This window comes from Danio aesculapii, chromosome 7 (assembly GCF_903798145.1).
Source record: "Danio aesculapii chromosome 7, fDanAes4.1, whole genome shotgun sequence".
In the NCBI taxonomy this organism is placed as follows: domain Eukaryota; kingdom Metazoa; phylum Chordata; class Actinopteri; order Cypriniformes; family Danionidae; genus Danio; species Danio aesculapii.
Window position 1 is genome coordinate 65,567,453 of NC_079441.1, and position 21,891 is coordinate 65,589,343.

General features: G+C 37.1%; 1 protein-coding gene across 4 annotated transcripts in view; it reads left to right on the forward strand.

The window, feature by feature from the left end:
- sbf2 (SET binding factor 2) overlaps positions 1-21,891 on the forward strand; it is a 309,070-nt gene that overhangs the window by 58,264 nt on the left and 228,915 nt on the right. For all 4 annotated transcript variants that reach the window (XM_056462363.1, XM_056462364.1, XM_056462365.1 and 1 more), the window contains exon 3: positions 21,283-21,420. In XM_056462363.1, the coding sequence (XP_056318338.1) occupies positions 21,283-21,420 (138 nt within the window). The remainder of the gene's footprint in view (positions 1-21,282; positions 21,421-21,891) is intronic.

The following is a 21,891-nucleotide window of genomic DNA, read 5'->3' on the forward strand; positions in this document are numbered from 1 at the left end:
ATTAGGCCGAACATCAAATTAAAAACCACAGATGGAAGCAAAATAAAAACAACGGCGGAGATAATGTCGTGGGAAGTCTGCAGATATGTAGTGTAACTACATAACTACACTGCTTTCTCCAATTTTACTTACTATTTAATACTGTGCTACACTTTAAACCTATCCATAAATTAGCAGTTTGCTGTATTTTGTGATTCATGTTTTTATTTTTGTTTTTTTCCTTGTTTATTTCTGCTTTTAACCATCGCAAAAGTGACTTTTATGAACATTTTTAATAGTTTAAAGTGATATACTGTCTGAGCTAGTGCTGTATATTATTCTACAAAAACCTTGTAATAAACTTCTAGTACATTTTCTGTTATTTTACAAACTTATTTCTCTATATATTATTTATTATTCTTTTTTTTTTTAAAACTGCTAAAATGAACAATAAAAGACTATAAAAAGTCACTTTGTAAAACTCTAGAGTTGAATTTTCAACATCAAAAGTCGACAGAGCAGAGATCAACATCCCATAATGCAATTCACAACCGTAAATAACTGGAAAACAACTGTGAACCACAAAATACAGAAACTGATATTTTTACAGTGTTAAGAAACACAAGCCTTAAACCCAAGTCAATCATATCTTAGTGATCAATAAAACTGTCATATCTGTCACAAACATGAGGTATAATTATTCAGTTAAGTATTTACTGTAATTAATATGCTGTACTAAACAGAAACAAATTAATAGCAAAAACAAAAAATCCTATAAAACCAGGTGTTAAATACCACGGTAATTTATAGTAAAGGGAAATATTTAGGAATAGTAATGTAGTATCTTTAGTAACTAATAGTAATTACCATAGTATACTTTAGCCTTTACTACAGTAAACTATATATATATATATATATATATATATATATATATATATATATATATATATATATATATATATAGTTTACTGTAGTAAAGGCTAAAGTATACTACTCCTCTCCCTCAGTCATCTTTCCATCCGGCAAAGTTCTCGTGTTAGACTAATTGGTTGGCGACGTCACCGACCAGAGCGAGAGGTGGCAGTTACGCACCAAACGTTTGTTGTCGACCACTGAAATACAGGTAGAAGAAATCGTTTCTTTCTTGACCAAAAAAAAAAATTGCTTCGTCACTGATAAGCTATTTGATTTATAAAGTAGCGACGCTACCGCGACGGTACTGAGAAATGTAATTAAGCTGTAGCATAACTACTTGTAGCAAGGCTACTGCCCAACACTGCACTACCTGTATTATAGTGCAAACAAAACCGCAAAACTGAACCAAACAAAACCAAACACAAAAATTTAAATCTAACAAAAACAAATAAGCCGAATAGCAAAACATTTCAGAATAAAGCCACAAAACAGAAAAAGAAAGTAACAAAAAAAAGTGTGAAAAAACTGTAAGAATTACAAAAAAAAAAAGTATTTTTACCTCACTACTGTACTTTTATTTTTTTTTAAGTAACTGTACTTTATCATTTTAGGAACACTTTTACTTCAATGCGTTCCATAACCAAATGTTGTGATTTTTATTGCACTACATTTCCTAAACAAAGCTGAGTAAATAGTTATTTTAAAGGGGAAAATCATCGCCTGCTCAGAGATGCTATGTAGTGGTATTGAATTTTTTTTTGTTAACTTATTCAGTGAAGTTATTCAGCAGTTAATTTGTGAATTGGACTAGTCTGACCACATCCGTTCTCAAGTCAACAACTCACTGATTCAAATAGTATTTAAAGTCTCCATTAAATGATTCACTGAATTTACTAGCTGATCAGAATTGGGTTGATTTTATTTAAAGTAATTTAAATTAATGAGTAAGTATTTTGCTCCTTTCGCACATAAGATACTATATGATTACATTTATTTCATTTTTTATATTCCATGTTTATACATATATATATATATATATATATATATATATATATATATATATATATATATATATATACACAGTTGAAGTCAGAATTATTAGCCCCCCTTTGAATTTTTTTTCTTTATTAAATATTTCCCAAATAATGTTTAACAGAACAAGGAAATTTTCACAGTATGTCTGATAATATTTTTTCTTCTGGAGAAAGTCTTATTTGTTTTATTTTGGCTAGAATAAAAGCAGTTTTAATTTTTTTAAAAAATATTTTAAGCTCACAATGATTAGCCCCTTTAAGCTATATATTTTTTCGATTAGTCTACAAACCATCATTATACAATAAGTTGCCTAATTACCCTAACCTGCCTAGTTAAACTTATTAACTTAGTTAAGCTTTTAAATGTCACTTTAAGCTGTATAGAAGTGTCCTGAAAAATATCTAGTCAAATATTATGTACTGTCATTATGGCAAAGATAAAATAAATCAGTTATTAGAAATGAGTTATTAAAACTATTTATGTTTAGAAATGTGTTGAATTTTTTTTCTTCTCTCCATTAAACAGAAATTGGGGAAAAAAATAAACAGGGGGGCTAATAATAATATGTATATATATGTATGTATATATATAAAATTTTTTTGTCATATACTAAAGTATACAGTATTTTGTCATATGCTAAAGTATATATTTTTTCGTCATATACTAAAGTATACAGTTTTTTTTCGTCATATACTTAAATATACGTGTTTTTTTTGTCATATACTAAAGTATACAGTTTTGTCATATACTAAAGTATATATATTTTTTGTCATATACTAAAGTATACCGTTTTTTTTCGTCATATACTAAAGTATACAGTTTTTTTTCGTCATATACTAAAATATACATTTTTTTTGTCATATACTAAAATATACGTTTTTTTTGTCATATACCAAAGTATACAGTTTTTTTTTCTTGCAAAATAAACATTTACTGGAAAACTGAAAAGAAGTGCTTTAAACAGGTATTATCCAGACTTTGAAAGTTAGATAATTTTATACATTTTTGCCTTAGTCATAGAACATCAGAGATTTTTTTTGTCAGTTTAAATTAATACTTTCCATTTATCGAAATGTATTTTTTCCACACCATATTTTTGTTATATTATGCTGTTTTGATGCTTATTGTTATGGTTGGTCTATTTTTTTTGGCTCCATTTTGTTCCTTTCACATTTATCAACCTTTTTAAAATCTGAGGTAAATGATTATTTCTCATTAAAGTCCTGCAAAATTATATTTAAGCTAAAACTGCTTTAAGATATTTTATTTTATTTTTCAGACGTCTGCCTATACCTCTACTACTAGTACCACGTAATACAGTTTTGCATTATACTGTGTATTAAGGTATTGAAGTGGAACCTGTCATCAGCTTCAGTGCAACACCTATAGTAAAAAAGTAAGTCCATAAGTCCTGTGTAATGAACCGCCATTGTGTTGAGAATAAAGGAAACCCTCCCTTCATTCAGAAGCAGGCTCATTTTTTTTCTTTCCTGAGACTGAAGAATGGCTGACTCACGTGACCGTCCAGCGTGGAGTTGTTGTTCAGTCAGCTGAAAAACATAAATACAGGGAAGAGAGCTGATTGGAGAGAGGGGAATGTGGGTGGAGAAAGACGGTGAAAAGCAGAGGAAACACCTGTGCCCACTTCACTATCGCTGTGCTCGCAGGCAGGAGTCTACAGCGTGACGTAGACCTTTATTGTGCCTTGGTCTGAGTCCCGGGACAAAGGTGTTTATATACTCAGCCAGTCAAAGCACCCTGGAAGTGCTGTTTGTTGTTTGGCTTGTGAAGTTCGAAAATATTGATGTCCTTGGCTGATGTTTGCTTGTTTACATGCTATTTGGTGATTCAAGAAACATTTAATGGTAGTGATGTATGAACCACATGAACGGATGTGTTGTGTGAGCACTGCAAATATGCTTTTCTTAGATTTTTTTTGTATCATTTCTAGTCCAAATATCAAAAAATTCTTAAATCAATAAGCTTTTTTTTAAGACAAGCAAAAAAATAGTCTTGTTTTAAGAAATAGTATGGCAAAATTATTATTTTTTTCCTTAAGCAATTTGCAGATGGGGTAAGAAAATAACCTTGTTTTTCCTTTTGACAGATTATTTTTCTTACCCCATCGCCAGGGTGGTACACATACCTTTTGAACATTTTAGGTAATAAAATTTAGCTTCAAGGTACTAATATGGACTGCCATAGTGACAAATTGTGGCTCATTATTTTTAAGACACCACTAGGAAAAACCCTTAACACCTTAGCAACCACAAATTAATTTTTTTATTAAAAAACAACACATTAGCAACCACAAAGATACATGTCAATCACTAAGAAAATAAAACTCCAGTGATGTTGAAAACAGCAACATGACTAGCATAAATCAATTCAAAACATGACAGGCTAAATTGTGTCTTGTCACTCTGAATGCCTTAATAACATAGCAACCGCATGTTAAACATGCTAAAAACTGTTAAAACCCCCATGAACACCATGACAACCTGAGAAATAGCACTTAAAACACCATCAAAACCGCATGGCTGTAGGGCTAGCGGTATAACAAATCTCATATCATGATATGCTGTATACTCACCGGCCAGTTTATTAGGTACACCTTACTAGTCCCTGGTTGGACCCCCTTTTGCCTTCAGAACTGCCTTAATCCTTGGTGGCATAAATTGAACCAGATACTGGAAATATTCCTCAGAGATTTTGGTCCATATTGACATGATAGCATCACGCAGTTTCTGCAGATTTGTCGACTGAACATGCATGATGCAAATCTCCCGTTCCACTACTTTCCAAAGGTGCTCAATTGAATTGAGATCTGGGGACTGTAGAGGCCAGTACAGGAAACTCATTGTCATGTTCAAGAAACCAGTCTGAGATGATTCATGCTATGACATGGTGTGTTATCCTGCTGGAAGTAGCCATGAGGAGATGGTTGAACTGTGGTCATAAAGGGATAGACATGGTCAACTACAATACTCACTGAAAACGCACATCACGTGACCACACAGACACACACAGACACAGACACGCGCACAAACTGTCATGCGCTGGAGACAGCGGGTCCAGGCAGTCAGCAGGTCAATACACTGCTACATTCGTTCGCTTTCACGCATGTACTTAGTAATTTTAGCGAAAACCTCAGATACTGTTGGTTGGTTTCTGTTAGTTGGGCACCTTTTTTTATTAACCAAGTGTGTCGATGCCATTATAATGACACAGATCACTCTGCCTATTCATGCCAGAGTCCCATGGAAAAAGTGATGTAACTTACCTTTATTTATTTATGATTTGGTTAAGGGTAAAACAAAGACCATGCGGGTCAGGTAGTTGAAACGGTAGGCTACAAATAATTAATTTGTTATGAATTAATTGATTATTCATAAATAATTAGTTCACTGCCGCCTATGACGATGATGCCATCGTCCATCGCGATGTTTCACATTAAACATCATATGATGCCAAATTGGTTGACATCGCCCAACCCTACAAGACAGGATGGGTCCATGCCTTTATGTTGTTGATGCCAAATTCTGACCCTACCATCCAAATGTCACAGCAGAAATCGAGACTCATCAGACCAGGCAACGTTTTTGCGATGTTATATTGTCCAATTTTGGTGAGCCTGTGCAAATTGTAGCCTCAGTTTCCTGTTCTTAGCTGACAAAAGCGGCACGCGGTGTGGTCTTTTGCTGCTGTAGCCAATCCACATCAAGGTTCGACATGTTGTGCGTTCAGAGATACTCTTCTGCATACCTCGGTTGTAACGAGTGGTTATTTGAGTTATTGTTGCCTTTCTATCAGCTGGAACCAGTCTGGCCATTCTCCTCTGACCTCTGGCATCAACAAGGCATTTGCGCCCACAGAACTGCCGCTCACTGGATATTTTCTCTTTTTTGGACCATTCTCTGTAAACCCTAGAGATAGTTGTGTGTGAAAATCCCAGTAGATCAGCAGTTTCTGAAATCAGAAGCCCATTTGGCACCAACAACCATGCCACGTTCAAAGTCACTTAAATCACCTTTCTTCCCCATTCTGGTGCTCGGTTTGAACTGCAGCAGATCGTCTTGACCATGTCTACATGCCTAAATGTATTGAGTTGCTGCCATGTGATTGGCTGATTAGAAATTTGTGTTAACAAGCAGTTGGACAGGTGTACCTAATAAAGTGGCTGGTAAGTGTATGGGTCAATGTATTAATTTAATGGGATCATTCCACCAAAAATGAATAACCTGTCACCATTTGCTCACCCTTTACTTGTTTTAAATCTTTATTAGTTTCTTTCCTCATTCGAACACATACAAAAATTTTTTGAATAATACTTAAAACATGTAACTTCCATAGTATTTGTGTAGTGTTCAACTGAAGAAACAAACATACAGGTTTTCGAACCACTTAAAGGTGAGTAAATCATGAGTAAATTTCCATTTTTAGGTGAACTATCCCTTTAAGATCAGGTTGAGCTCAACTTCCTGGACTAAACTCCTGTGTTTGTAAGTATGTATGGATATAAAAGGATCAAGTAAACTTGACAACAGACCTCAGATGACCTTTTGTTTGTTTGTCACCACCTGTCTGAATATTTTTTTTACACACAAATAAAATTCATTGCCATATTCCGGACACTTCTGGGAAGTTCCAGCGATGTCTACTAAAGTGTTTCCCCCACTGCTGTTTTGGGAATACTAACAGAAAGCAAAATGTTTAGAGTTGAACATCACTCAACTCTCTGAGGACCGCGTGTTTGTGTTGTTAGGATCGAAATATGTGTTTTCAATTGAAACGCTTTCAGAAAAAAAGAAAGCCAAAAATTCATCTCAAATGAGGAAATCTCCCTAGAGGAGCACAGTACTGAAGAATCCGACAGATCCAGCTGTATGAGCCGCTATAATTGACACGTTCTACTCGCACCAGATTGAAGCTTTTTCCTCCGCATTTCTGACATGCATGAGTTGTCATCGACTTAATAAATTACAGGTCATGAAATTATGATGCTGTCAATATGTTGTTCGTTTGGCATTTTCCGAGCATTTCCACATTACTCGCCCTCCACCCACCAAATTATAAGCATCCCCATTGACCATCTAAAAATATCTGTCCCTAAAGTGAACCATATGTGCGGTATTGTGTAACTTACCATATGAAATATCCTGAATTTAGAAAACTTCATATCTGTAATGGGAACACTGTGTTACCTTAGGGTCATTTAGAATTTTTAGCTCTTGCCGTACTATAAAAAATATCTGTATTTTGTAATTCACAGGTGTTTTCTGTTTATTTACGGTAGTGAATTGCGTTATGGGAGTTTTATCTCTGCTCTGTCCACTTTTGATCTCGAAAATTCAACTCTGAAGTTTTAACAGAGTGACAGTTTCAGTAGTTTGAGGCCAGATATTGTTTTAGAAATCACATATAGTGAACTAAGTTTGTAAAATAACAGAAATGTACTGGCAGCTTATTAACAGGTTTCATACTGTAATTTACAACACCAAGCTAGACAATATACCACTTTAAACTACAAGTCCAAATCAGAAAAAATTGGGACAGTATGGAAAACAAAACTACTCTGGGAGGCATCTGGGATAGACCATCACACCGTGGAAACGTGTAGTCAGATGAATCAGTATTTCAGGTATTTTTTTGGGAGAAATGGACAGCGTGTGATCCCGACCAAAGAAACGGATCATCCAGACTGTTACCAGCAATAAGTTCAAAAGTCAGGGTCTGTCATGGTATGAGGTTGTGTAAGTGCCATTGACCAAGGTAACTTGGACTTCTGTCATGACACCATTAATGCTGAAAAGTATATATAGATTTTGGAACGCAATATGCTGCTTACTTTTCCATGCACACATTACACAGTCCTGGCTGTGGAGGAAGAGTATACAGGTGCTTGACTGGCCTGCCTGCAGTCCCGACCTGTCTCCAATTGAGAATGTTTGGCGCATTTTGAAGTGCAAATGTGACAACGAAGACAACGTACAGTTACCCACCTGCCGCATGAATGGGACAAAACTATACCTGAAAGACTTCATCGATTGGTGTCTTCAGTCGCTAAACGTATTTTAAGTGTTGTGAAAAGAAATGGCAACATTACAAAGTGGTAAATGCTTTACTGCTCCAACTTTTCTTTTTTTATGTGTTGCAAAAACCAAAACTGGAATACGCGTTTATTAAAAGAAAAAAACTAAAATCATGAGGAACACAATAAATAATGTTTGTTGTATTGGGACCTATCATACACGCAATAAGGTGCAAGACATGTTTGGTGTGATTTATAGCTATTTTTCAGACCAACGCAACCCTATTTTTCCCATTTTGGGCCACGTTGTTTAAATATTAAATCTATTTGTGCTGCTTTGTGGACTTATGGGTGTTGCAGTATAAAAAGGAGATGTGTTAAGGCGCATTGTTGGGGCGTTGCTATTTTGAGAAAAAAAAATAGACTGTGCAATTGACCAGCTGAATCTAATCTGATCTAATGTCCAGCACAGAGCATGTTAGTTGTGCGACTTAAACGCTTACACATTGCTTAATACACACAGGATGTGCAGTAATACACAAATATCTTTACAAATGAAAACTAATTAAAGGGTTAAAATGTTACAAAAATTATTATTTTCTACATAAATATAAAAACCACTACCTGCATGCCTTCTTCATCTCGGGGGGCTTTTTCAGTTTATTCATGACAATTTGCTTTTGTATAATGTTGTTATTATTATTAGCAGTATTAGTTATCATATGTATATTTATATCTGTTTTAATAAAAACAAGTTTAGATTTGTCCACCTGTCAGGTTTTGGAGACGTATGCACAACATATGGGGCATAAGAATAGGACGTGTGTTTGGATATAACTTGTCTGACCACATTTCATTATGATTGTTCATTTATTCGTTTGCTGGAAATTAGAACTGAATTTAGAAATAGTTTAGTAACAAATTTTTGCGCTTAACAAACTAAATTAAATATCTAGGCTGATGATAATTTTTAGCGGAGTGAATTTTGACCGTTTCATTACTCCAGGACAGAAAAGGAGTAACGTGTAAAAGTAAAGTAAAGAGAAAGTAAAGAGGCCAAATGGAGGAGGCTCATTCTTTATCCTCGTGTTGCAGATGCTCTGTTTAACTGTTTTCTCGCTAGTGAAGTGTTCAGTTTTTCCACTTACAAATCTGCCACGTAAATAGCAAATGCACCATGGCGCGACGCTACTGACTCTTAAAGGAAATGGGAGATGAGACTCTGATTGGTTTATGCAAAACACACCCTTAACTCATTAAGAGAATAAGCACAACCCTGTTAGACTATGTGCCACGGCCCAAACCATATTTTTCCATCCTTAAAATAGCAAAACTGTATTCAGACACGTCCTTAATGCTTTTCCGTCATGCGCTTTAGACTTTGCGCCTAGGTCATTAAAATAGTCTGCAATGAAATAAAGTCAAAGTAAATTTAGAAATCACTACTTTCTTTTTTATTTGCATTTTCCATACTGTCTTAAATTTTTCTGATTTCACTTTTATTAACATTTTTAATACTAGTCCAATTTTGTCAACTTTAAAATATTTTGAAGGATTATCGCCCCATAATGTAATTCAAAAGCATAAATAAGTAAACCCTCCACCCTCCCCATGAATCACAAAATACGGACAACAGTTAATTTACAGATACTTTTTACAGTGTGTAATGTGATGGACCACAAAAACACTTCCTTTTTTTTAATTTCCTTTGACCCTGAAGATGTTCTCAGGAAGTGTTTTCATCACATGCTATACTTCGACTCAACACATTCTGATAGAAGAATAGCATCTCCATCTTGGCCAAGCTGAGCATTTCCTACTTCTTGGTCAGAAATAGACCATCCCGTATTTGGATTCTGCATTAGCTTTCTGTCCGTTCTGATAAAACTGTACAGTGTTGACGGAGGACGGCCAGTGCTGACACCTCTTTCCCCTGTGTGTTATTGTTCTTCTTCCTGAGAGATTTACAGCTGTTGTCCACCCTAACATGAAGATTGTATTGGGACAACAAGTGTCTGTTCCATTTATAACGCATTCTCACACCTTAAGAAAACACACCCTCTTGCTTTATCTGATGTACTGTTTATTTTGACATCTTTTTTAGTCATCATATCCACACTCCCACTGGAAAAACTCAGTTATATCCAGAGAGATTGCATTTTGGTGACATTTTAAAGGGGTAGTTTATCCAAAAAGGAAAATGTACTCATTATACTCACCCTCAAATGGTTCCAAATCTGTGAGTTTCTGAAAGTAGTGAGTTTCTTTAATCTGTTGAACACCAAAGAAGATATTTTGTGGTAGCCATTGATATACTTGGTTAGAAAAACAACTATAATGGAAGTCAATGGCTACTGGTTTTCTTCAGAATATCTTTGTGTTTGACTGAAGAAAGAAAGTCAAACAAATTTTGAACACGTAAAGCGTGAATAAAGGATGACAGAATTTTCAGTTTGGGCATACCTGTGAACCATCCCGTTTTTTTTCCAGGATTCTCCTGTATTTTACAACTGTATCCCGTTATCATCCAGGTATTTTCCCGTATTTCCCCCTTATTTTTAAATCTTTCTATGAAGGGTGGCAATAAACACTATGACTGACGTCATTTATCTCATATGCGTCTGTCGCGAGGGAGGTGCCAATTACTTAAAAATTTCACTGTGAGTGTGTTTTCTGGAAAGTCTTTCACTGGCACTTACAGCAGAAGCCCCTATTTCTCTGCTATTGAGGGAATGAAAGTACTCAATTTCTCTCTCTCTCTCTCTCTCTCTCTCTCTCTCTCTCTCTCATTGTGGCCCATTTCACCTGCTGGCCTGACTTTTCCTTTCGGCTGCTGGCGTGACTTTTCCTTCCCTCTCTTTTCCTTTTGGCTGTATGCATTACAGGAATAAATTTCCGAATAAAAGGGGTCGGTAACTCTGGTGTAATTTTAACAGGAGTGGGCAGTCTCACAATATCGCTCCCGAGCGAGCGAGCAAGCAAGTGCGCGTGGCGTGTGTGTGTGTGTGTGTGTGTGTGTGTGTGTGTGTGTGTGTGCGTGCGTGCGTGCGTGTTTGTTTGGTGCTGTCTATGTTTGTGTATGTGTGTGAATGAAAGACAGTGTGGTGCTGTGTGTCCATGTGTGTGTGTGTGTGTGTGTGTTTATACAGACAGCTTGATATAGCCACCCCCCAAAATACAACACTGTGTATGGAAATCATCGTCAATGCACCGTGATGCACCGAAATATCGAATTGAACCGAATCGATGGCATGATAATCGTAACCGAAACGAATCGTGAGACCAGTATAGGTTCACACCTCTAATAAACACCAAAGAGCCAATCCTTCCTGTACGCAACCCATACCTCCAAACCACCAGAGGACGCCCCTTGCTCTTAAATGTGAATCTGTTCTGTACTTTCATTTTATTTAGGCATAAAAACATTTTGAAATAGAAATGAAGTGAATCCTGGGTTTGTATATTATGGGTGCCGTCGTCCCACCTATGCAATCCATAAAACAGTCAGTTCATGTAGCGGTGCGTGACTGTCAGATGCGCTCCATAGTGATACATAGATGCTGCTTTCCAAACGGATTCTGTAACGGTACACGCGATTTGAAGTGGAGCAAAAGTGGACACTCTGGGTTTTGTGTTTTTGAACAGACATATACACACAATAATAATAATAATAATAATAATAATAATAATAATAATAACAACAAAATCTAAACATGTCGCCCCTGGTGGGTTCTCTTACACAACAACTTTTGTCTTAAATGAGCATAAGAAGTTAGGAAAGCAATCAAACGAAAATATAATCAAACGAAAAATCTCAATGGGAAATGTATTCGCTGCTCTTTAATCAGAGTGTTTAAATTATACAGTGAACAAAAAGTAAATGAGTTTATGAGTTAGTAAAAAGTTAATGAGTAAATGAGTTTAATAGGCTAGACTTTAATAGGCAATTTATTTGCATCCCTTAATCTCACATCCCAATGTTGACAGGTGTGGTTTTGGGTGCACTGTCCCTTTAAGGCAGCATCACAAATACTGTGCTTCAGATGCAGTGTTTATTTTGACAGCAAATTTAGATTTAGTCTTAGTCTTTTGACTAAAAATCCATTTTTGTTTTAGTCATATTTTAGTCTTCTGACTCATTTTAGTTTTAGTCCAGTTTTAGTCAACTAAATCTACTCGAGATTTTGTTGACTAAAATATATTTTGTTTATTTTAAGTGTAATTTAATTAAATACTGTGTACATTTATTTATACAAAATAAAAGGGTCGAATTAAAATATGGAGCTTTTCCATTGAAGACCAAAAATTAGATATGCACTGTTTATTTATATCATAAGAAGGGCTAAACGGAATTTGTATACACAGGAATCCAGAGATTTTTAACCCATCATTGAGTCTATTCATTTACTTGTGTAAACCTAAATTTATTAAGTTTTTAAATTAATTTTAGTAACAATATTGACTAATATGTAAATGTTCATTTGATTTATTTATAATACACTTTGTAAAGTCATATTTTCTGTCTTTTAGTAGATCTATTATATGAGAGACTTGCTTTGTTTACCAAATAAGTCACTCTGATTAAACTGCGTTGTAAACATTATATAAAAGTTAAAAAGGTATTATTTTTTATTTCATATATTAAGTTTTTAGTTGTGATACTCCCAAAATCATTCCGCTTAAATCCACAGATTTTTAACAAAATCTGGCTCAGATTCTGCAGATTCTGTCTCTAATCATAAGTATTATGTAAAATTATGTGTTGGCAATCAATCCACATGTAAGAACAGTAGCCATCTGAAAATGCAGGATTATTTGAACACACACAATTATATGCAATTATTTAGCAAACCTTTTATTTTAACGTCGTAAACTACTAGTCATTTTAACCAGTCTGTTGAACAGTTTCAAGCCATTAAATCTTTGAAAGGACTTAAAAGTCCACATTGCAATGTCTATAGCAAGCTTTACTGTTGTAGTTGGTGTTACAGTACATGCAGGTGCTCAGCTGTATAGCACCGAGCACGAGTAATGACATTTGACTGGCAAATGATAATGTGTCATCTTGCAAAATGTGTACTCAGCCCATAGAGGAGTTATATAATGACGAAAATTTTTCAGCAATGAAATTAACACTGTTGAGATGCCTGTTCTGAAGGATTGATTTTTCAGAGAGTATACTAGGTAAATGAGGTATTTGTAGCTTTCGATCAATAGCTAAATGGATGAAACCAGGGTTATTTCTATATGAATTCTTAGTAGGATTCAGCTGGCAAACTCAGATTGAGATCTAGAGACTCTAGAGACCGCTCAAGCATAGTGAATTCAACATCATGATCTTTGTGCTTAAAGGGTCTTAAAGAGATGGACGTTCAATTAATTAGCCCAAATTATGCCTAAAAGATCATCCCTTCCATTGCAACACCACTCAATTTATAGTTAAAATCATACCCTTTTCTTTCTTTTAATCTATAGCCTGATTTTAGTTAGAGACATTGGTCTTTGCACCGTTTATCCCCAGTTTCCTGTTCTGTTCCCGTTTGCTGGCATTCAACATGTTCTACTCACTAGTGCACTACTCACAGCAACCAATAGTAACTCAGGCTTACATAGAAAAGTTGAATGACGACTCAGAGGAAGAGTTGGCCTGATTCAGCATTTAGATTTGCCGTTGTAGGCCCAAATTATGCCTAAAAAATATTATCCGCACCATTGCACCACTACTAAATTCTTAGTTCAGATCCTACCCTTCTCATTCGTTTAATCAATAGCCTAATTTTAGTTGGAATTATGTTCCATTAATCCTCAGTTTCCTGTTCTGTTCCTCTCTGCTGACATTTAATACGTTCTGTAGTGCACAGAAAACAATAGTATAACAGGCTTTCATAGAAAAGTTGAATGATGATCCAGAAGAGGAAGAGTTGGCCTGATTCAGCATGTAGAATCAAAGAAAACACTCTTGATTCAGCAACAAATCAGAGCACGAGAACATAAACTGAAGTGATGAAACCAAGCTAATGATGCTCGGTTTGAACTGCAGCAGAGCGTCTTGACCACGTCTACATGCCTAAATGCACTGAGCTGCTGCCATGTGATTGGCTGATTAGAAATTTGCGTTAACAAGCCGTTGGACGGGTGTACCTAATAAAGTGGCCAGTGAGCGTATAATCCTAGCTGAGGAAGATAAAACAATCTTCTATCGCCTGGAATGGAGCGTGGACGACTAGGTGCCACCATAATTAAACTTCTCAAAACGGTTGCCAAAAAACTGGGGGTAATTTTTTAGAAATCATTAGTAATCATACTGTTGTTAATATGTAATTAATTATACGTCCTTGCTATGCAGCCTTATTGAAATCAGTAGATTGTTTATGGAATATGCACCAGCCTAAACCACTCGACTCCGGAGAAATCTGAGCCTTTCTTTGTCCTCTAACTGGGGCACTGCCTTTTATGGCCTTTATTAAACTGAGATGCAAGTAACGGAACACAGCACAGGGTAGACGAGGATCTAATATGGTTGTTCTGCCCTCCGTGCTTTTAGCCACTGAACTGATTCTTAGCAGGTCAAGCTGCAGATCTTGTGTCTTGTTTGCCGAGTGGACGTGCCGCTCATTTCTCACATGATGGGGAACTCTCACTGCCAGGCCATCTATGTAACTGAAAACCCTCTGACATCACTGCTGGTAGAAACCTATGGAGTGCCATTGTCACTTGACTGAGAGCTAAATTAAGGAGGAGGTCTGTCTTCTCTGTGCTGTGACTCAGCTGTTTTTACCGTTGTGAGAGTGCAAGCACAGAACAATTGAGACTCTTTCGCATGACTTGCATCAGCATACTCCATTGGAGCGAAGCAGCAAGCTGTTGTCAGCAGGTGAAGCATCCTAATGTGACGCTCAAAGTTCAGATCAAAGTTTCTTTTACTCTTGTTTTGAAGTACAGACCTTTTCATTATTGTATATACACTTTATTATTTAGAAGGGCGGCACGTTGGCTCAGTGGTTAGCACTGTCGCCTGTTAGCAAGAAGGTCACTGGTTCAAGTCCTGGCTGGGCCAGTTGACATTTCTGTGTGGAGTTTGCATGTTCTCCCCGTGTTGGTGTGGGTTTCCTCTGGGTGTTTTGGTTTCCCCCACCATGTCCAAAGACATGCGCTATAGGTGAATTGATTAAACTAACTTTAAGGGGGAGGGAAGGTTATGGTATTTGATTAAAGTTTATGAGGGCAAATGAATTCTTGCGATCAATGCAATGCACAGATACATAGTACATTTTCATTTTATGGTGACTTGAAAGTGCAGTCAAGGAAAATACACTCCTTAGAGACATTCTTGCAATCATTCCATATCTCTAGTAAAACATTTTCGAATGTGTCTGACATAGGTGAGTGGGGTTAACAAACCACCTGTAAAAACACACACTTCTCTCTATATGCAAAGGACACTTTACTTAAACTCCATCTTACAAGGACTCAAAAAGGAAAACAACCTTAAATACCTGTTTTGCACAATTTCTTGCTTAATTTTTAATGTAAAATGACTTGTAAAGTCTGCCTTAGGTTATCTGTAGAGTTAAGTATTTAAAGCATATGTATAGCTAGTAGTAAGTATAGTTAGATTACCACTCCAGTTTGTTAGTTATGTATAGGTTTAAAATAGCTCTTGTGTCCAGTGTTGTGTTCATATTAATGATAATTTTTTTTATCTATGTGGTCCTGTGAAATATGAAATTTCGCTTGACTTCCTGACCTGACCTGACCTGACCTGACTTCACTTGACCCGTCTTGACTCGACTCGACTCGACTCGACTCGACTCGACTCGACTCGACTTGACTTGACTTGACTTGACCTGACCTGATTTGAATTGGTTTGATTTAACTTGATATGACTTGACTTTACTTCACTTTACCTCACTTGCTCTGACCTGACTTGACTTGATTTGACTTGGTTTGACTTGACTTGACCTGACTTTGACCTGACTTTGACCTGACTTTGACCTGATTTGATTTGATTTGATTTGATTTGATTTGATTTGATTTGATTTGACTCGACTCGACTCGACTCGACTCGACTCGACTCGACTCGACTCGACTCGACTCGACTTGACTTGACTTGACTTGACTTGACCTGACCTGACCTGACCTGATTTGAATTGGTTTGATTTAACTTGATATGACTTGACTTTACTTCACTTTACCTCACTTGCTCTGACCTGACTTGACTTGACTTGATTTGACTTGGTTTGACTCGACTTTATTTGACTTGACTTGACTTGACTTGACTTTGACCTGACTTTGACCTGATTTGATTTGATTTGATTTGATTTGATTTGATTTGACTTGACTTGACTTGACTTGACCTGACCTGACCTGACCTGACCTGACCTGACCTGACCTGACCTGATTTGACTTGACTTTATTTGACCTGACTTGACTTGACCTGACCTGAACTGATTTCAGTTGACCTAACCTGACCTGACCAGACCTGATTTGATTTGACTTGACTTGACATGATAGTACATGAAAATCTTTGGTGTTGGTGCTCAAGTTCAAAGTGGTTTGACAGGCATAATGAGCCTGGATCACAAATGGCAGCCTGACAGTAGAAAAACAAGGAAAAGCAGCAAAAGGACAACTAAAGGAAAGTCAGGGGTTGAGATGAAAGAGAGCTGGGAAACTATATTGCGTTTTGCACAAAGGCAACTTTTGACTAGTCAAAGCGATAAGGTAAGTGGGTGGAAACAGATGATAAAGAGTGATGTGAGAAAGAACTAGAGCAAGAGAGACAAGGAGAAAATGAAAGACAGAGCGCTATACAGATTGACCTCCAGGTTTGAACCAGGATGTTAGCAGCATCCGACTGCAGCCACAATAGCAGGCAGGAAATCTGGAACGCTGGTAGACCAAGACGGAAGAGTGGAATGCTCCTTCTTTTCCTTGTCAGATTGGAACAGGTTCCAGGAAAATTAGAGAATAATATGAAAATATGTGATAAATTCCCACTCACATCCAGATAAACAAATAATGAGAGTGTGTACGTGTGTTTCCGAAGTAGGACGCATCCCAAAAATGGACATCAGATGTAGTGAGTTTGACATAAATATGTGCAACCTGGTGAACGTACCGTTTCAAAGCTTTTATTTGACTTTTATCTAATATGACTGGGCCTATGATTTTGGAGAAGAGGTTGTGTGTTATTATGTTTAATCTACTTCAATATTCCCTCGTTCCTGAGGCTGTTATTATTCGAGTGGCCAGAAGCTCTTAGCTAAAGAGCCTGGGGTCTGGCATTCATTCAAATACTACAAAACCCAAGCCTCAGTCTGAAGTGTTTTGCACGTGCTCGGTGCAACACAGAACATCCAGACATAAAACTACTGTGGTAAAATAAACCAGACATGTCTGCCTGATCATCTGGATTACAATTCCACATGGGATAGGGAGGGTATTTCACAATAAATATTTGCTTTAGTTTGATATTTAAGAACATTGAAGGAGCTCAAGAAGAAGGCGATGTGATTGGTGGACGGAGCTGTAGGACAAGACATTTCACACGGCTCCAAACTATGAAGAGTGATTCTGGCGGCTGATGCCATCGGATCCTATACCAATGTTGGTGACCCGGGGGTTTCACAGACTGTACCAAAATGCTGAGGATCAGGGGGGGTATATGTATATGGTTGAATTTTCCAGGAGAAATAACAAAACGGGAGGGTGGTGGGAGATTGGGCTGAAATATGGGAGGCTACCAGGAAAAACGGGAGTGTTGGCAGGTATGCACGGCTCACACTTTGTATAACTTCAGTTGTGACCTCAGTAACTTGTTAAAATAAGTTATAGCAACATACAAATATATGTTGTCTTGACCTTTTGCCAATTACAATGTTATAGCCTTAACACTAAGGGTGTAACAGATCACGGTTGATCCGTGACCTGTACGGATCACAACCCACAGTTCGGAACACACGTGACCCGCAGATTAATAGCTTTTTTGAACTTGTAGGTTAATCCAACATTTATAACAATTGCAGAGAGATCGCCTCCTGCGTCATTCAAATCACATGTATGAAAGCATTTTGACTTCCCTGCAAAATATAATGATGACAGAAAAGGTTGTGGTGGGATCTACCTAAATGCTTGGTTAGGTTGGTGTTTGTGTCTTAGTGTTTTCTGTAACTGTTTGTTTAGCCTGCATTTATGCATTCAGTGTAAAGCTGCAAGAATAAAAATTAAAAGATCATGATCTCAACTCAAACCCATGCAACATGAATGATAAATTATAATGATTTACATATGTTTATCAATCCTTCAAAGCGCTGCATTCAAATCTGCGTTTGATCGAGAGAGATTCAGTTTTTGCACTTTTTCAGTTAGTTGCAAACAATTAAATAACACAGAAGTACTGGGATAACAGTTTATAGTTCAGATATAAACACCAATGTTTATGGTAAAGATTAAAGTCACTGTTTAATGGAACTTGACGCTGGTGAATGTTGTAGCAATTACATTGTGTTACCAATAGGCGGCGACAAACAACCATCAAAATTATGTCACTGAATAGGTTTCCAGTAATGATCCTCCTATAATGAAACATGAAGTTTGATGTGTGAATTGTTGAATCATGAATTGAAAGTAAATATAATATCTTGTACAAGATGTTAGATTTTTATATTTATCATTATCAGCAACAGCAGCAAAGATAATTTTACGTTTTTGAATATTTTCCTTTTTTCAGCCGGTTCTTTCCTGGTTTTTATTCAAATTACAAAGTTCTGTTTGTTTAAAACCAATGGATTTTGCAGTAATATTTTTGTATAAATGGAAAGCAAATTATATTTGTCTCCTCCCTTTTTTGCTGATCTGAAAAATCAACCGATCCGTGACTCAAAAACCATAGTGTGATCCGAATCGTGTACTACTTAAAGAGCCCATATTATACATGAAATAGGGTCATATTTAGGTTGTAAGGGTCTCCAACAACATTCTAATATGCATGCAAGGTCAAAAAACACTTTGATGGTCTTATAATCTGCATTTATTTTTACCTAATTATCCCAGCGACTCCCATATGATTCGTTCAGCGATTCATTTGTACCCAAACCCCTCCTCAGGGCGAAGCTAATCTGCGCTGATTGGACCGATGAAAGCCTGCTGCGATTGGTCTAAATGAGAGCCTTCAGCGCGAGACAGAGTGAAATGCCCAGCAGCTAATCAACAATATAAAAGTAGTCACAGTGCATACGCGCTTCATAGTGTAAGGTGTGGATTTTGGCTGCCAGTGGGTTTATGTAAATACAGACGATGGATTTTTAAAAAAAACAGACGACAAACTAATTTATTGAGCAAAAACTCCAAGAACTGGCGAGGAGCCCGTCACCTGCTCTTTTCACACAGACACACATACACACACACACACACACACACACACACACACACACACAAACACCTCCTCCTCCTCCTTAGAAGACACAACACCAATAGAGAGGGAGACGTCCGCGACACCTCCCTTACCACCCGCGTCCTCAGTTATATCTGCGACACCCCCCGTCCTCACTTTGTTAACGGGTCACTTTTGTTTTCACTTTCGGGTTAAGGGTGGCGTGATCGTCCTTAACCTAGAGCGGCAGTTCAGCTTGCTGAACTGGCCCTGCGCAACACACACACACACACACACACACACACACACAGGGCCGGCGCGTCCATAGCGGCGTCGGCGACACCTCCCTCACCACCCGCGTCCTCAGTTATATCCGCGAATAATTTAATCGCACATACTTACACTTGTGAAATGGGGGAAGAAACTGATCCATGATCCATGTTCTGACAGTCTTTACTGATCAACAAACTAACAAACTGATGAAGTCTTCTTTGTAAGCATGTAGTTTGCAGAAGCACTCAAACTGCTCAAGGCTGGGCTATATTGCTGAGGTTTCATCTTTGATTAGACTGTCAATAATATCCATCTGCACAGCGTGACTTCATTCGACCAGTGTCTGTGTGTGTCTCTGTGTGTGTGTGTGTCTGTTACTTTTTTCTGTTAGTGGGCGGCGCCGCAGGTTTCAAATGTCCCGGGTTTGCATGCGCAACTACTTGTGTTTCGTAGCTGCGTCATCACGAAACACATAATGACTCGTTATCAAGACGACTTGTTTGAAGCACTATGAGTCGAATCCTTTATAGATGAATCAATAGTTTTAAACACTGTACACTTACAGATTTAAGTCTTAGCTGGATATTTCACTTCACTTAGAGCTGTGTTACACACTACATGGAAGGGCATTTTCAAAAACCCATTATATGGGCTCTTTAACACGAGTTTGACTGTGGTCATGACTGACGTTGGCATACCATAAAAACTAGTCTTACAGATGATCTTTAGCTTGTTTGGTTGTGGCCCTTGATGACTGTGATGTGCAAAAATACGTTTGAAGTTGGAAGTTCATACAGTTGAAGTCAAAATAATTAGCCCTTATGTTTTTCTTTTTCAAATGTTTCCTAAATGATGTTTAAAAGAGCAAGGAATTTTTCACAGTATTTCCTATAATATTTTTTTCTTCTGGAGAAGTCTTATTTGTTTTATTTCAGCTTGAATAAAAGCAGTTTTTATTTTTAAAAAACCATTTTAAGGTCAAAATTATTATTATTAAAATAATTTTGATTGTCTACAGAACAAACCATCATTACATAATGATTTGCTTAATTACCCTAACTTGCCTAATTAACATAATTAAGCCTTTAAAAAAGCCTTTAAAAGCCTTTAACTTTAAAAGTCACTTTAAGCTGAATACTAGTATCTTGAAAAATATCTAGTAAAATATTATGAACTGTCATAATGGCATTGATAAAAGTAATTAGTTATTAGAAATGAGTTATTAAATCTATTATGCTTAGGAACCATGTGTTCAATTTTGCTGAGGCACTGATGTGGCTGCATACTACAGCTGCTTTAATGCTACAGGATATTGTCCAAATTTAATTATCGGGATTTTCTGCGTAACAATGGTTATAGAGGGGCTTTTGAAAGGGCACTGAGGCGTTTCCTGCCTTCTGATGAGAGGATGTACTATCTGAAGTGGCACGTCCTGCATATGATCACACAGTGGCCCATTTGCGCTCTGACGTCCCATAACAGCCTCATACTGCATTCCAGTAAGCTCTGTCAAAACAATCAAAGTCTTCAACAACCTCGCTTTCAAATCCTGTGATGTCACCTCTTATGGTAACCAGAATTGACTGGTCATTTTCGTGCAGACTGAATGCTGGTCATGTCAGGTTTTTGTGTGTGTAGAGTCAAGACTAATGATATTGTGTTTGTGCTTCTACAGTTTTGCCAGCCTGGTGGATGGAGGCTGTCCCGTCAGAGGAAACCCCCCACATTCTTCACAGTGGTGCTGACAGACATTGACTCAGAACGACACTTCTGCTCCTGTCTGACCTTCTTTGAAGCTGAGGTCAACCTGCAGGTGAGACTGAGGCCAGAATTTTTAATGCAAGGTCTAGGGGTCCTGGCATTCCTGCTGGTGTACAGTATTTTTTCCCCTTCTTGTTTTTCTGACCTAAAAATCATTTGTGCAATTCAGGATCTGTATGATATGAACAAAATAACCAGAGTTTTGCCTGAATCATTAGCATTTTAATTGTATTTACTTTTTACACTTCATTTTCCTTTGGCTTAGTCTTTATTTATCAAAGTTCGCCACTGCTGAATCAACCATCAACTGATCCAGCATATGTTTTACAAAGCGGATGCCCTTCCAGCTGCAACCCAGTACTGGGAAACACCAATACACACTCATTCGCATACTCACTCATATACTACGGCCATTTTTGTTTACCCAATTCACTTATACCGCATGTCTTTGAATTGTGAGGGAAACCGGAGAACCTGGAGGAAACCCACGCGAGAATATGCAAACATAGAAATGCCAACTGGC